Raw genomic sequence first — 13,625 nt, 5'->3', positions numbered from 1 at the left:
TATGTCATTGAGGAAAATGTATCCGTAAATTTGAATGCAGATTACAGAATGCAAATTTGAATATTTGTTATTCCCCCCCCCCCTTTTGACAGCTCATATTATGTGCATTAGCCCCTTCCTTGGTCAAACCAAAGCAGGTCAATTCAATTCAGTTCAATTCATTTATTTTCATTCTTCTTCCTTTTTCTTTTTCAACAAAAACATAACACAAGATAAATCAGGTTTTACATCATAAACAAAGAACATTTGTCTTAATCAATAAATGGTATCAATAAACATAGGAGCGCATACTGGCAAAAAAAAAATAATACAAAGTCATGCTTCAGTTGAAAAAAAAAGGAAGAAAGAATAGAGAGGTCCACTAAAAAGCAAAGCTTGTAGATGGTGAACCACTCATAAAACCTATAAATTACTTATTTACAAACACTTGTGACGAATATAATATACGACAGGACGGGACAAAACAGAAGAAACGCAACAACATGACACAACTTGCCAGAATAGATGAAAAGTATGGAAGGAAAGAAAGAAGAAAAGAGAGAATGAGAGAATACCTACACGCTGAATAAGGGAAATGGAACAGAGGATGGTAGAGAATGTGCTTCATAGAGTTGGTGCTGCATGCAGCTGAGCAAGGATTGTAATGGCTACTTCTTTACGTAATAATAAATTCAGTGTTTGGATGATTGGTGGGTGGATGATGAACTCTGAGGTCAAAATTATTGAGAGTGCCTTTTTTTCTGTTTGATACTTCATCATAATTATTCAGGGAAAATGTAGAAATGGTGCAAAATTGAATCAATTTCCTTCTGGTTCATGAGTGACAAAATGGAAGTTAGCTGTCATTTTCAGGGACTTATCATCTTTTCCAGTTGTACCAAGAATTCCCAAGACATTCCAATTTCCGTGTCTGTTTGTGCCCACTTGCGTCGAAAACATAAGATGAAAAAAGTAACAGAATGATCTTGTAAAAATATGTTTTGTAAACAAATCTTGCCTGTCCAGATCACAATGATAAAGTGTCAGATGTTGCAAATGACAGCCTGTATCTTTACAGACATGTGATAGAATATCATGTAGGATGATTTAAGGTGTAGAAGAAAATTATGTAGAGTGATGTAGTAACATTTGATGCAGGACCATAAACTTTCTTTCGTCTGTGAAATTATGAATACTGAAATATGACTACATTGTATCACTTCAAGCATGATATTGTACTTATGATGCACTCGCTGTTGATGCATGGCTAGATTTACCATATGATTCTTATTGTGCGTAGTGATGAACTCAACTTTTTTTTTTCAGATTCACTTTTTCATCTAATTTCACGCTATGTCAAGAAGTATCCATTCCAACTGCCTTCTCTCTCATGATTCCAGAGGTTATTATTTCCCTCATAACAAATGTGAAAGGCAAGAAGTTACGTATAAAAAACAAAGAGGGTTGTCTGAAAGTTTTTTAATATTTGAATACTGCCCTCTTGAGTTTACTAATGAAACAAAGCTGTAATTTCCACTTTCTTTGTTCATCATTATTTGATCATCATTATTTGATCATCACTGATTTATTTAGACTTTTTAAAGCTGTACATGAAAGGTATCTTTACAAGAGTGTCTGGGTGCTCTTTTTGTGCAAGGAAATTTAGTGCATATTACCATCGAATTAAAACAAGCAGTTTCACCTTCTTAAAATAGTCCTGGCAAGTAACAACTTTCTCTCTTGCTAAAATGAAGAATGAACATGCTTCATGTTGTTGCAATTTCTTGTGTGAAATCCTGCTCATAGTGAGTGATTAGTAGTGTTATCAGTGAAAGTGCAGAAATATACTCTTATATTTGCCTTTTGATAAAATGATTGCTCTGAAACCAGAATTGCCAAGTGATTATGTTTGTATATGGTCATACCTTTCCTATATCTTGAGTGATTATCAGGAAATGCTTTTTATGTGGTTTTTTTTCCTGCGAATTTTGATTTTTCGTGACTGCAAGCAAACACTCATTTCAATGACATTAGCAAAGTACTCTGTAGTAATTAGACACAAAGACTATCCGGTATTAATTTCCACTCAAAGATTTTACTTTATATTCTTTGTATGCCATTTATACATGACGTATTTGTACTTTTTAAGTCATTTAATGTTTTCACATAATCTATTTTTTTTTTGTATAGTACAGAATATATCACACTACTTATGCATGAAATAATGTCAGTCATGAAATTATGTATTTTATACAAATAAAGACTCAGTCTAAATAAGAGAATGTGTACTTGTAGTCTGGAAGATGTACTATTGTAAGGTGGATATACCAAAGTACATGTCTAATCGTTGACACTATGAGACAGTGAATAAAGCAAGACTAATAGAATGAAATGTTTTCATATCAGCTACATTCAGTTTGCTGCGTTTCATTGTGTTCCCCTGTTTTATGAGTCTAGCAATGAATCAGTGCAATTTATCATGTGTATGCATGAGTCATCCATGAGAAACAAATGGTATGCATCATCCCTGACTCCAATGCAAACATGCACACACACACACACACACACACACACACACACACACACACACATACACACACACACACACAAACACACACACACACACATACCTAGTAGATTTGTTCTCACGTTGATTTACACGAGAATTGTATTGTATTCTCCTTTTCGTTTTTATATCCCACAAGTATTCTATTGTTTTATATATCATATGCCAACTAGTATGAGGGAATAAAATTGATCATTTGTACTCTACTGTTGATTGTTCTCCACTAATGAAACTCGTCATCTACGACAAACTAAACAAATCAAACTACTGTAGAGCCAACTACAAAATTAAGTTAATTGCAAAACAAGAAACATTACGGCAAATGAAGGGTCAACACGCAGATATTCAAACACAAGGTAATTGTGGAAGAATCTTCAAATTGGCAAGAACACGAGATATTTTGTAACAAGGAAGATAAAAGGGTGAAATATAAACAAGTGCCAGTAGAGTGGACGAGTTGTTGGAATTCGACGAGTCGACTCGCTCTGAACTTTTATACATGAAAGTACCATACAGTTAATAAAAACGTTGACTTGTTGAGGACAGAAACACACAATGGGACGAGCTGTTAAAAACTGACTGGTCGACATTCTAGGAACCAGTACACACACAAAATTATGGTGGTCAATCTTGCCGGTGCATTATTATCTTGTCTTCTCGTCTCGACAATGCTTGCTTGTCGAGTAGAAACAATATTTGGCGTTTCATCCGAAATCATCCCGTTTACTTTTTGTCTCGCTGTCGAAAAGAGAATCATCTTTGTACTTCAGAAATTTAAAGTTGGAAATCAAATTGGAACAGCGGAGTTTCCTAGAAAACTTGTAAAACAAAAAAAACAGAGGGCCTAATAATCATGTTTGAAATGTGTAGCTCAGCCTTTGTAGGCCACTTAAGGTGAGATTATGCACTGACAGAAAAAAGAAGTTTACATTGGCTTTGCTCATGCGATAGCCTCTGTACCTTAGCATGTACATGGGATAACCACTTATTAGGTAGCTGTTTTCCTATCTCAAGGTAGCCGTTTTATCTAGTTTTCTCTATCAAAATTATATCATGGTGATACATCCGTAAAGTTCAATAATATCTACATGCCAGGTCAAACCGTCATCAGATGTCATCCCAAGCAGTAACAACTATCTCGTATGGCTTGGGGACTCGAGAGAGAACGAGGAGACCGTCCAGCGAAGGGGTCTCGGCTCCCTCCGGCACGGACAGCCGATGATGCTGCAAGAGGGTGGTGACGAAGAGAAAGAGCTCCTTTTTCGCCAGCTGCTCACCAATACACACACGCTTTCCTGACAACGATAAAATATAGACAAGTAAGACAGATGGAGAGATAACTATTACAGTGATGATATCATTATATTCATCACTATCATCATCGTCATCACTGAGAGACATACTAACAGACAGCATCACTATAGACTAAAAGATTATACGGTGTAGACCTATATGCCTATGTAAACATGGTAAAAGGGAAGGTTATATTTGTAGAAAATAGAGTTATAATTGTAAGATAGGGCAATAAATTCCGGCATTATGTTACTGACGAGAACTGAAGGTGATATGTGAAAGACTAAATGGGAGGGCAAAATGGGCCTCCTCCTTCAAAATTCTATTATGTGAATCTAACATTATGATTCAGTCTCCATGATTTTGCAGTAATAATAAGTTGAAATGCCTACCTATGGAAAACGGCAAGAAGTTATTCGGTTGTTTGATGACTGCTCCATCGGCGCCTATGAAACGGCCTGAGCCAGATCGAACCGATCTGGCTCAGGCCAAAAATCTGGATTTCGATGAATGGCCCTGCAGTGCAAACAAACAAACAAACAAAATACTGATAAAGATGGCATTGGGATGGGGGACGAATATGACGAAATATCGCCATTATGCAAGGGGCAGCTTTATAAGCTCGAGTCGCATCAACCCAAGCTAGAACAAAAGGCCGTGACATCATCACTTCGGCATTCTATTGACAAAATGAGCTATAAACGTAAACATTATAAAAACGTTTGTCAACATTTCTGCAAGTATCATCACCTGTTACATCATTCCAGATTCCTCTGGTGTAAATTCCGCGTGAACATGCAGACGTAAACAAGTCAGAGTTTGCAACACTATTGAAAGTAGAGTCCAAGCAAATTCTACATGTCGATTGATACATACAAATGACAGATATAGAAATGCCTCGTTCGAATATTCAAAGTTTGGAAGAACCACCATGAGATTTGCAATAATGTTATATTGATGATCTTACCATGCTGGTGAACATTTGCTATAGCCGTTTGATATTGCACTGACATATTTTAATCAAGACGTGTCGACAGCGTAACTAATATATTATAACGTGACTGTTTGTGTAGGCATGCATTGGTGCGTGTGTTCAATTCAAATCTTATACATGTATCTAATTCAACAACTAATAATCTATGTCATTATGTGCCAATCAGTGGACACGACAGCGAGCTTTAGATCTGCGACGCGAACGCAAAGACGACGCTGTCTCCCGGGTTGGACAATGGAAACGGCTGTCTCACGCATTTTTTCCCCTGCCTACCGGTAATCAATGCCGTCTTAACGTTCGCGTTGCAGATCTGAAGCTCGCTAATGTCCGCCAACATTATTTCTTTCTCATTCGATATTTCGGAATACATACCTATCGACTTCTATCCAGCTCAGAAATTCAATAGGGCCTATTTTGTCTTAGGCTTTTAAGAGAAGCATATAAATGCAATGATTTGCGGTGTTTAAGATGTAAAAGCATGATCCTATGTGATTTTCTCCCTCTTTTTTTTTTTTTTGGGGGGGGGGGATGTTTGGTTTGTTTATTTATTCATATTCATTCTCCGAAAGGACTTACCACACGTTGAGATACACGTTCCAGTCCTTAGCTATATGAAAACCGCACAATTCGGTGTCGGTCATAGCTTTGTGAGGTACCATCGGGGCGACACAGGCAAGCCGCTGAACCTCCATGATAGCCGCCTCAGTGTACGGTAGATGCGTCCGGTGTGACCAGAGAACGGGTCCTTGTTGAACCACCTGGGAGTTAATAAGAGGCCATTGTTGATGTTTTGATAATTAATGTTACTTGATATCAAATCAGTTTTATTAGTTCTCTCTATTGGTTATCATCGTCCGTCATGGAGGTTACTGTATGCTTTTTACATCATTTGTTTACTTGTTTCTTTATGATAGTTTATCTGTTATCGATGACTGTCGAAATCTAATGAACTAATTTTCTGGAATGTCCTAAAAAGAATGAAGGGAATACCCGGAGGGAATATATTTTCGTAGGTGATTCGGAACATTATGGATAGGATATTCCAGGATATTCCATGGACGATATGCGTGCACGGCCCAAGTTGTAAGTCGCGGAATTATTTACCCTATGGACTTAGTGGAGGTTTGTGCTCTCCGATTGCTTTTGAGTTTCTGAATACTTTATGATGTAACGTGCGGCAAGAAACGTGCGTCAAGTAACATTTACCTAAAGTGTCCCGATTGAGGGAGAAAAAAAAAAGCTCGTTTTAATATTTTATAGAAATAAATTTGTAAAATATTCTGCTTGTGCTAGGTTTGATACTGTAGGCCCTATTGTGTGTACTGAGCTGAATACTCCATATAGCTTTCATTTAACATTCCAGGATCATATTCCTTTTTATTCATAAGGAATGAGAGAAGTTGTTAAACAAAACTAAAGAGCGTCATTCATGCATGACACATTAAAAATTCATTAGAAATCCTGCTGGCTTTACAGATATCATTATGAGAGGGAATAATTTTCGATGATATCTAACAAAGACAAGCTTGTCAAGAAAAGGACTTCATAATATACTTGGTTAATCTCGTCGTGGATTCGTTTCTGGTCTTCAGGATGCGTGACCAAGTAGAGCAGAATCCACGATAAGGTGGCCGAGATCGTATCCGTTCCGCCAACGATTAGGTCCACCAAGACTAACTCAAGGCGCTCGTGGTTGAAATTCGCGGGGTCTTTCTGCTCCTGTACGAGATAGGCATCGATGAAGTCCTTCACTTGCGGATCATCTGCATCAATAAATCGTATGCTAGTTGTCTCCTTTTTTTTGTCGATGAAAAATCAGCCAAAAAAGAAAGTATACAAGCGGAGAATATGATAATGCTTTACAGATAGATTAAATCAAATCAACTCATGAAAACAGATCTTTAATTTCAGGTTTAAAGAGAGACCGCCACGAAAAAAAAAGATGATGCCTGTCATAGGAACATTCCCTAGTGCGACTGTGTCGATGTACAAGCAAGCGACAAGAGCAATTAGGACCTACTACACATAGTGCTTACGTTTTCAAATGATCCTTTTTATGCCGGGTTTAATTATGGAGTATGTGAACCAGCGGTGCAAGGGGCTAGACTTTACCTAGCCTTCAAACAAGTTCACGGGGTTGAGCGTTCGAAAGAACGACTGTTGAGTTTGATATTTTCGGGCGTAGCCTCTTGAGGTCTTACCTAGATTCAGTCGTCCCTCACGCTCTTTAACCTCACGCCGCAGAAAGTCCATCACTTTGTCCCACGACTGACGGACCGTCCTCCACCTCGTAGAGTGCTTGACAACGTGCCACATCAGTGGGAAGAACATGACGAGGGGGTCGTCGCGGAAGAACATTAGGTGCCTGATGTTGCCCATGAGTTCGTCGTCGCGCTCGGAGTCGAACTGCAGCCGACGTCCGAACAGGAGCTGATTGCCAATGTTGGCTGCGGAGACGTAAAGGCACGGTTGGGGATCGAATGAACGGCCATTTTTTGACTGCGAAAGATTACAAATGGAAATTACATTCCTTGATGTTAGAATAATCTTTTAGATTTCTTTACTGTCTATGACGATTGAATCGAAAATGCTTGTCAGAACTTCATTGATGACCTGATAAAAAATTGTGATTCTTCGTTATCAATGTGTATTGCTGCAATAACTGGCAATATCGCTATCTTCCAAGGGAAGGGGTCCTTTTCGAAACAACAGCGAATAACTCCCCAAGTATCCTATCGAGGGGACCACTCTGTATCTTATCATATAAAAGTTACCTTCACAAAAAGGTAATTGTCAACACAACGTCCATTAAGTTATGAAACAAAGAAAATTATTCGATCTGAGAAAATGATACTATATACATGCAACAATTCAAATAATCAAATGCGCTAATATAACCTTTGACCAATTAATGTTGAAAGCACGTCTTTGTGCAGTGTATTGATGTGATACAATCCGAATTCTTCTTCTTCTCATATTTTATTCATTCATTCATTTTATCATAGCAAAATAATGTTAAGGATATGATTTGTATCGTGGTTCTGTGAACATGAAATGTGAAAATTTAAAGTTCTCTTGAATGGAATTCTTTTGTAACATCTGGATGATATTGAGAAAACCAATGAGGTTAATGCTCACCGATTGATATTGATTCTTCAATGCGTATCATCGTAGGCGTGGTTTTCGAGCATAATTTGTGTAATATTGATAACAATTATAAACGCTACATGGTTAACAAGGGTCGTCTGACAACTTTGTTTTAGTTTTGCGCTAATTCAAAATCTGAAGAAATTTGTATTCGATCTGTAATCTGTATTCATTTTGGCATATCTTCTCTTGTGATAAGCTTTCCATTTAATAATCAGCTGCAGGGCGGAAATTACCTTGAAGTGTGAGAGCAGCTCGTTGGCTTCATCCAGGATGATGGTTTCCAGGGTAACGGATCCAAAACCCACGCCGCGAAAGGACGCATGCGCGAACTTTCTCTGAGTTTGCCAAGGGCTACTTATGGGGGCGCTGAATATCCCTGCAAGTGAGAATATCCCGTTGCAGTGTGCGCTGTGATGTTAAGTGAAGTCGATTATGTGCAGACATTTCAGTCATGAAAATAGTGATGACAGCTTTTGTAGATGCCAGTGGCATTGTTTGTTGACCGACCCGAGTTTTGCGTTCACACTTTCCTGCCAGCCAAATGAAAGGGAATTTACCTGATTCATATCTTATTTAAACAGGACTTACAACAAATGCGTATCTGTGAGCCTAAACTTGTGTGCTATGTACACACACGTTATAATACATGGATACAAGTATGCGCGTATATTTTGTTGTATATATATATATATCGCTTTGTTTAATGTATTCTAGGGTACAATTAACTCTTGCTGGAATATAGCAACTTCCTAGCTATGCTGCCTATAGCAACAGTCACTCGACCAGGATGCTGGATTTGTGTCATTACCATGGCAATTGCCATTCCAGCATGGTGTTGCTATCATATCAACTTTTTATGAAAATGACGCCCTGATTTTTGTGGGAAGGTATACCAAAAAAAAAAAAAAGTGTAGCGAATTTAACCAGGGGGGTTTGTGGGTCCGCATGGAATTACAGGAATTATACATGCAGTTCTTTCTTTGCTGATGACCATCTTACCGAGACGCGTTGGATTCAGTTCGAAGAGCTGCCTGGCGACGGGTCGGTTGCCGATCTCGATTGCTCGCTTGACGGCGGCCTCCCTTACAGCCACCATCCCATCGACGAAGACAGTAATCGTGGGCCCGACGAGCAGCGAAAACACAGCGCCATATTTGCCGTGCCATGCCTGTGTTTGCACCAAGAATTCGTCATTCGGCTTCAGCGACAATGCGTTGCCGAACAGCGAAACAGCGCCGGGAACGGCCGGGGGCACTGTGCGGTGACCACCGCTGCTGGCCTTGCCCTTGGCTCGTTTCGCAAAGATATACAAGGCCAGCAGAAATGTGACGCTGAAAACTAAGAGAGTAGGCAGCTCATGTTTCATAATATCATACCATGGATCCATCGTAACAATCAGGAAACTCACCACCAGTTGATCACAGGGGAACAGGATAAAACAACCTCAATCAACATGGGGTTCAGCAGGCATGCACGAAAACTCTTAAGGTTTCGATGTAAAACTTATAGGCGGTCTGAAATAAATATGATAATCATTTGTCCGCTGTGTGTTCCGTTGTGGGCAGCGGCACGTGACTCACGCCATTGTTGGAAAAAAAAAAAAAAACAAGCCCAAGGCGACAGTTTGACCTATGACCTATTTTTTTCTTTTTATGATACAATACCTGTATACCTGTAAAACAATTTGTGTTCATTGTGTCAATGTCATTCAATTCAATTCAATTCAATTCAATTCAAATTAGATATTTAGATATTTAGACATTTCCAATATCGCATTTTTGTCGATACAAGTTCAAGGGAAAAAGTATGATATACATGTATGATAATACTAGATATACATATATACATAATAGGCCCTACATGTGAAACTAATGTTCAAAATGATTGTGTTATTTTGAACGAATGTTCAAACTAATTGTGTTAGCCATTAGCTAAAATCCCAAGGGTGAGGAAATGAAGCCGATAATATATGGACTGAAAACGTTGAGTATAAGAAGAGATGCGAGCGCAATGCGGGTAGAAATTCTCTGTACATTCTAGTCTCTGTACATACAAAATAATGTGTAAAATTAATAAGTTCATTATACGCACACACGTACTCGTCACACATTATATATCGTACATAACATAATAGCCCAATGTTGCAGACGGGTCTCGATCGTGTGTGTATGTGTGTGTGGTGGTGCGGGGGGGGGGGGGGGGGTAGAGGTTGATTTTGGCAAAGGGTTAACTCTCCCTTCATCCTACAACTTTTCCCCCTGTCTTTCAAAAGTGTGTGGGAGAGGAGGGTTAGGAGTTGTGAGGGGGCTGCACCCCCCCCCCCCCCCCCCCCCGCCGCCGGTGTGAGCAGAGAATTATGAATGTAAACCTAATTCATTATGTATCGAACAAAGTTCATGCTTCACAGGCGGAATTTATGTTTGCTAATCACGACGTTCGTCTGATTATAGGGAGGTGAGACTCGCCCACCTTTCTGCGTGATTTTGAATTTCTCATCACGTGCAAACACTCTCTGTATAAAACGCAATCTATGGAGTACATGCAAATGTGGGAGGAGATAAAGGCTTACACACTTTCTGGCAACATGCATGAATGAGTGTTGAACGTGTCATTTCATACGTATCCGGATACACGTCACAGCCTAGTGCTTGAGAGGCCCCCCCCCCCCCGCCCCCTTCGATGACAACACTGCACGCACGTCATTAACATTAACATTATTACCGAACGAAATGTCAACATGGAGCTTAGCTATAGACTCCATTGCATATCTATCATTATCATTCTGTGTGTGTGTTTGTTTGTTTGTTTGTTTGTTTGTGTGTGTGTGTGTCTGTGTGTGTGTGTGTGTGTGTGTGTGTGTGTGAGTGTTTGTGTGTGTGTGTGTGGTAAGCCAAGGTTTAGGGACACTTGCACAAAAGATTAATGGTTTTATGGTGCTCGCAGTGCAGAAAGAAGGGATAACTCAGACACTGATACAAACAATAAAAACATACAAAATTTAGCCAGGCAATACCTTTCAGAAATTACGTATAGGCCTACATTTATATATATATATATATATATATATATATATATATATATATATATACTTATATATATATGTGTGTGTGTGTGTGTGTGTGTTGTGTTTGCATGATGTCATCATTATTTCATTGTATTTGCAAACATAATGTTGTTACCGCGTCCTTCAGTTTTCAATTAATTTATATGACAAAAGATATACAGGAAAGTTTTGGAAACGTCACGTTTTTCATGTATTTACAGAACGATGATCATTTAGCACAGCATCCACAAACGCGAATTAGATGAATTGATGTTAAAAGTTCATAGAACCATTACAGGAATGTCGATTTAGGTATATGGCGTTATCACCTCATTCCATTTACACACAACAGATACGACCTCAGAGTGAAAACATGAGAAACTGAAACTGAAAATTTCAATACTTTTCTCGACATTATGTGGGCAAATAAAAGCTTACATCACGCTATATTGGTAAGAGTCTTACCCGATGTCGTTGCCTTCAATATGGAGCTAGAATCACAGATAATGATGATGATCATTATTGTTCTGTATTTGTATTTATTCATATTCGCGAAACATTCAAATACAATGTATCATAGTATAGAGAATAGAGAAAGACAATACACGGATCATAATCTATAACATACAGTAATTATACCAATAAAACAAAGTCGAAGGGTCTACTGGGAATCTTAGCTTGTACGACGTAGATCTTCTGGATGTATCAACACACTCTGATTAAAACCAGCAAGTCAGTGAATTTCATGAAGAAGTGAAAACAATTAAACACCGGAACATTTGTTTTCGTATGTATATTATTTACAAATACATATATCTACGCTTTTGTTCTGACTGTAATTTTAAACAAAATTAAGTACTGCAGTCAATAAAAAACGCATGAGGTCTGATGAAATCTTTAAATATCAATTAAGCATACTTTTTTTTTAAACAGGTGATTTAAATCGATTATGAGTAGCTGCCGTTTTTTTAATGTTTTATCTAAAGAATTCTAGTCTTTAGGAAATGTGAAAATCCAGTTTTGCTGGAAAATGGTGATCAAATTATATGTATGATAATGTCATCCTATATAGCAGTAGCCGCAAAAGATTTTTTTTTTTTTTGTCCAAATACAATTCGGTCATCCGCGAGCTGTTGTGGTTATACTCGACCTTCATCACGTGAATGCGGGCAGATGTATAATTACATTTACATGTCTATTGACAGTTTGTCGCGTGACACTGGATCTCGAACGTTGATCAAATACAATGATCACGTCAATGGGGCTGCACAATGCATAGAGTCATCGTATAATGCTCGTAAAATTCGATGACACGTAAAGGGAAGAAGTACGTGAAATCTATACCCAAGGGACCCTGCACATTTCATAGGGCTATAGGAATACGTCTTAAAGTCACCCGCACGCATCTTTTACGTGTATGTCTATGGGAACATCACTGTCACCCGCACAGGTCTTTTACGTGCTAAGTCTATGGGAGAGCGGGTGACGAGTTGCGGGCCCCTTCCTTAGCGCGCAACTTTTTCGCATCGTTCGCGTTCGACGACGATAGCTGCAAATTTTCAATATCGATCAGTGAACTTGTGATTCCATTGGAATTTTCAGCATTTTTCCTGTATGTGAGTTGGATTTCAAAAAATTTCAGTGGCGAAATGTGATTAAAATATGGGCAAACATTAACTATGACGAGGTGCGGGTCACCCAAGTATACTAGCTATCACACATCCGCACACCAAAATATATATATCCGTATACCAATGCAAACACAATATATATATATATATATATAGTATATATATATATTAATTCTTATATCTGGCATTACAAATTATTGTAGATCTGATGGGTTGATGATTATCAGCATATCCAACTTTATTAGTCGTAGCATAATTTGCTAATCATAATTATCATCATCCTTATAATTGTAGTTAAGTATAAATACAGCAGTACAGAACAATATATAATCATCATTATGATTGCTGCTGTTATCGGTCCGTTCAGTTTCTGAATCCCATTACACCCTTTAGATTTCCAGTCAAGAATTAATTTATGTTATGCATTTGTTAATCCGTTTCTCTCTCAGATTATGCGCCGCAGTTGACAAAATTCCTATAGAAACTGCGCAATACTATAATGCACAATTATCATCATAATTACCATTACCATTATTACATCACTATATATATAGCCATCAACGTCATCGGACGTCACAACTGCTATTTAAAGAGGGAAAATGGATTTCTGAGACAATTATAAAAAACTCGTCAATATATGGTAAAATGTTTCTCTCTGCCTGCTTTTAAAGGTATCCTTTCAGCAACTCCAATGCCTGCATCCATTCTGTAATCCGTTCGATAGCTCGATATTTTCCTCTGCAGTGCAAGAGAGCAAAAGCTGCAAAACGCACTTTATTTGAATAAATGCACTGGGCCGTGTAGTCTCCATGGTTAGATAACCATTCAGCTAGCTGGCTGGCTCCTGGAGAAGGCATGCGCATGAAAGATCAACATATCTTGGCTCTGCTTTATACCGAGTACATTGTACTAATTGGTTGTCCACCGACCCGCCGGAGCGTCATTTCGGAAGAGCCGCCTGTGATAGCG

General features: G+C 38.5%; 1 protein-coding gene across 1 annotated transcript; it reads right to left on the bottom strand.

Annotated features, from left to right (window-relative positions):
* Positions 1–3,652: 3,652 nt before the first annotated feature.
* Positions 3,653–9,369, bottom strand: LOC139742136 (cytochrome P450 2U1-like). The gene is made up of 7 exons (XM_071652704.1): positions 8,982–9,369; positions 8,216–8,358; positions 7,034–7,331; positions 6,387–6,595; positions 5,409–5,590; positions 4,096–4,100; positions 3,653–3,840 (listed from the first exon to the last, which is right to left on the bottom strand). The coding sequence occupies exons 1-7, from the start codon at positions 9,367–9,369 to the stop codon at positions 3,653–3,655; spliced, it is 1,413 nt and encodes a 470-aa protein (XP_071508805.1).
* Between the last annotated feature and the right edge of the window lie 4,256 nt (positions 9,370–13,625).

The sequence above is a fragment of the Diadema antillarum genome, unplaced genomic scaffold (genome assembly GCF_040938485.1).
Source record: "Diadema antillarum isolate AM-2024a unplaced genomic scaffold, OU_Dant_1.0 seq00000981_RagTag, whole genome shotgun sequence".
NCBI lineage: Eukaryota > Metazoa > Echinodermata > Echinoidea > Diadematoida > Diadematidae > Diadema > Diadema antillarum.
This window is presented reverse-complemented; position numbering and strand designations above follow the sequence as displayed.

What these genes read in the sequence shown, in the direction of transcription:
- LOC139742136 (XM_071652704.1), bottom strand. Translation starts at nt 9,369, where the DNA reads ATGGATCCATGGTATGATATTATGAAACATGAGCTGCCTACTCTCTTA. An exon ending in ACTGAATCCAACGCGTCTCG is followed by an intron (nt 8,359 to 8,981) that starts GTAAGATGGTCA and finishes TCTCACTTGCAG; the next exon opens with GGATATTCAGCGCCCCCATA. An exon ending in TGAGGGACGACTGAATCTAG is followed by an intron (nt 6,596 to 7,033) that starts GTAAGACCTCAA and finishes TTATTGATGCAG; the next exon opens with ATGATCCGCAAGTGAAGGAC.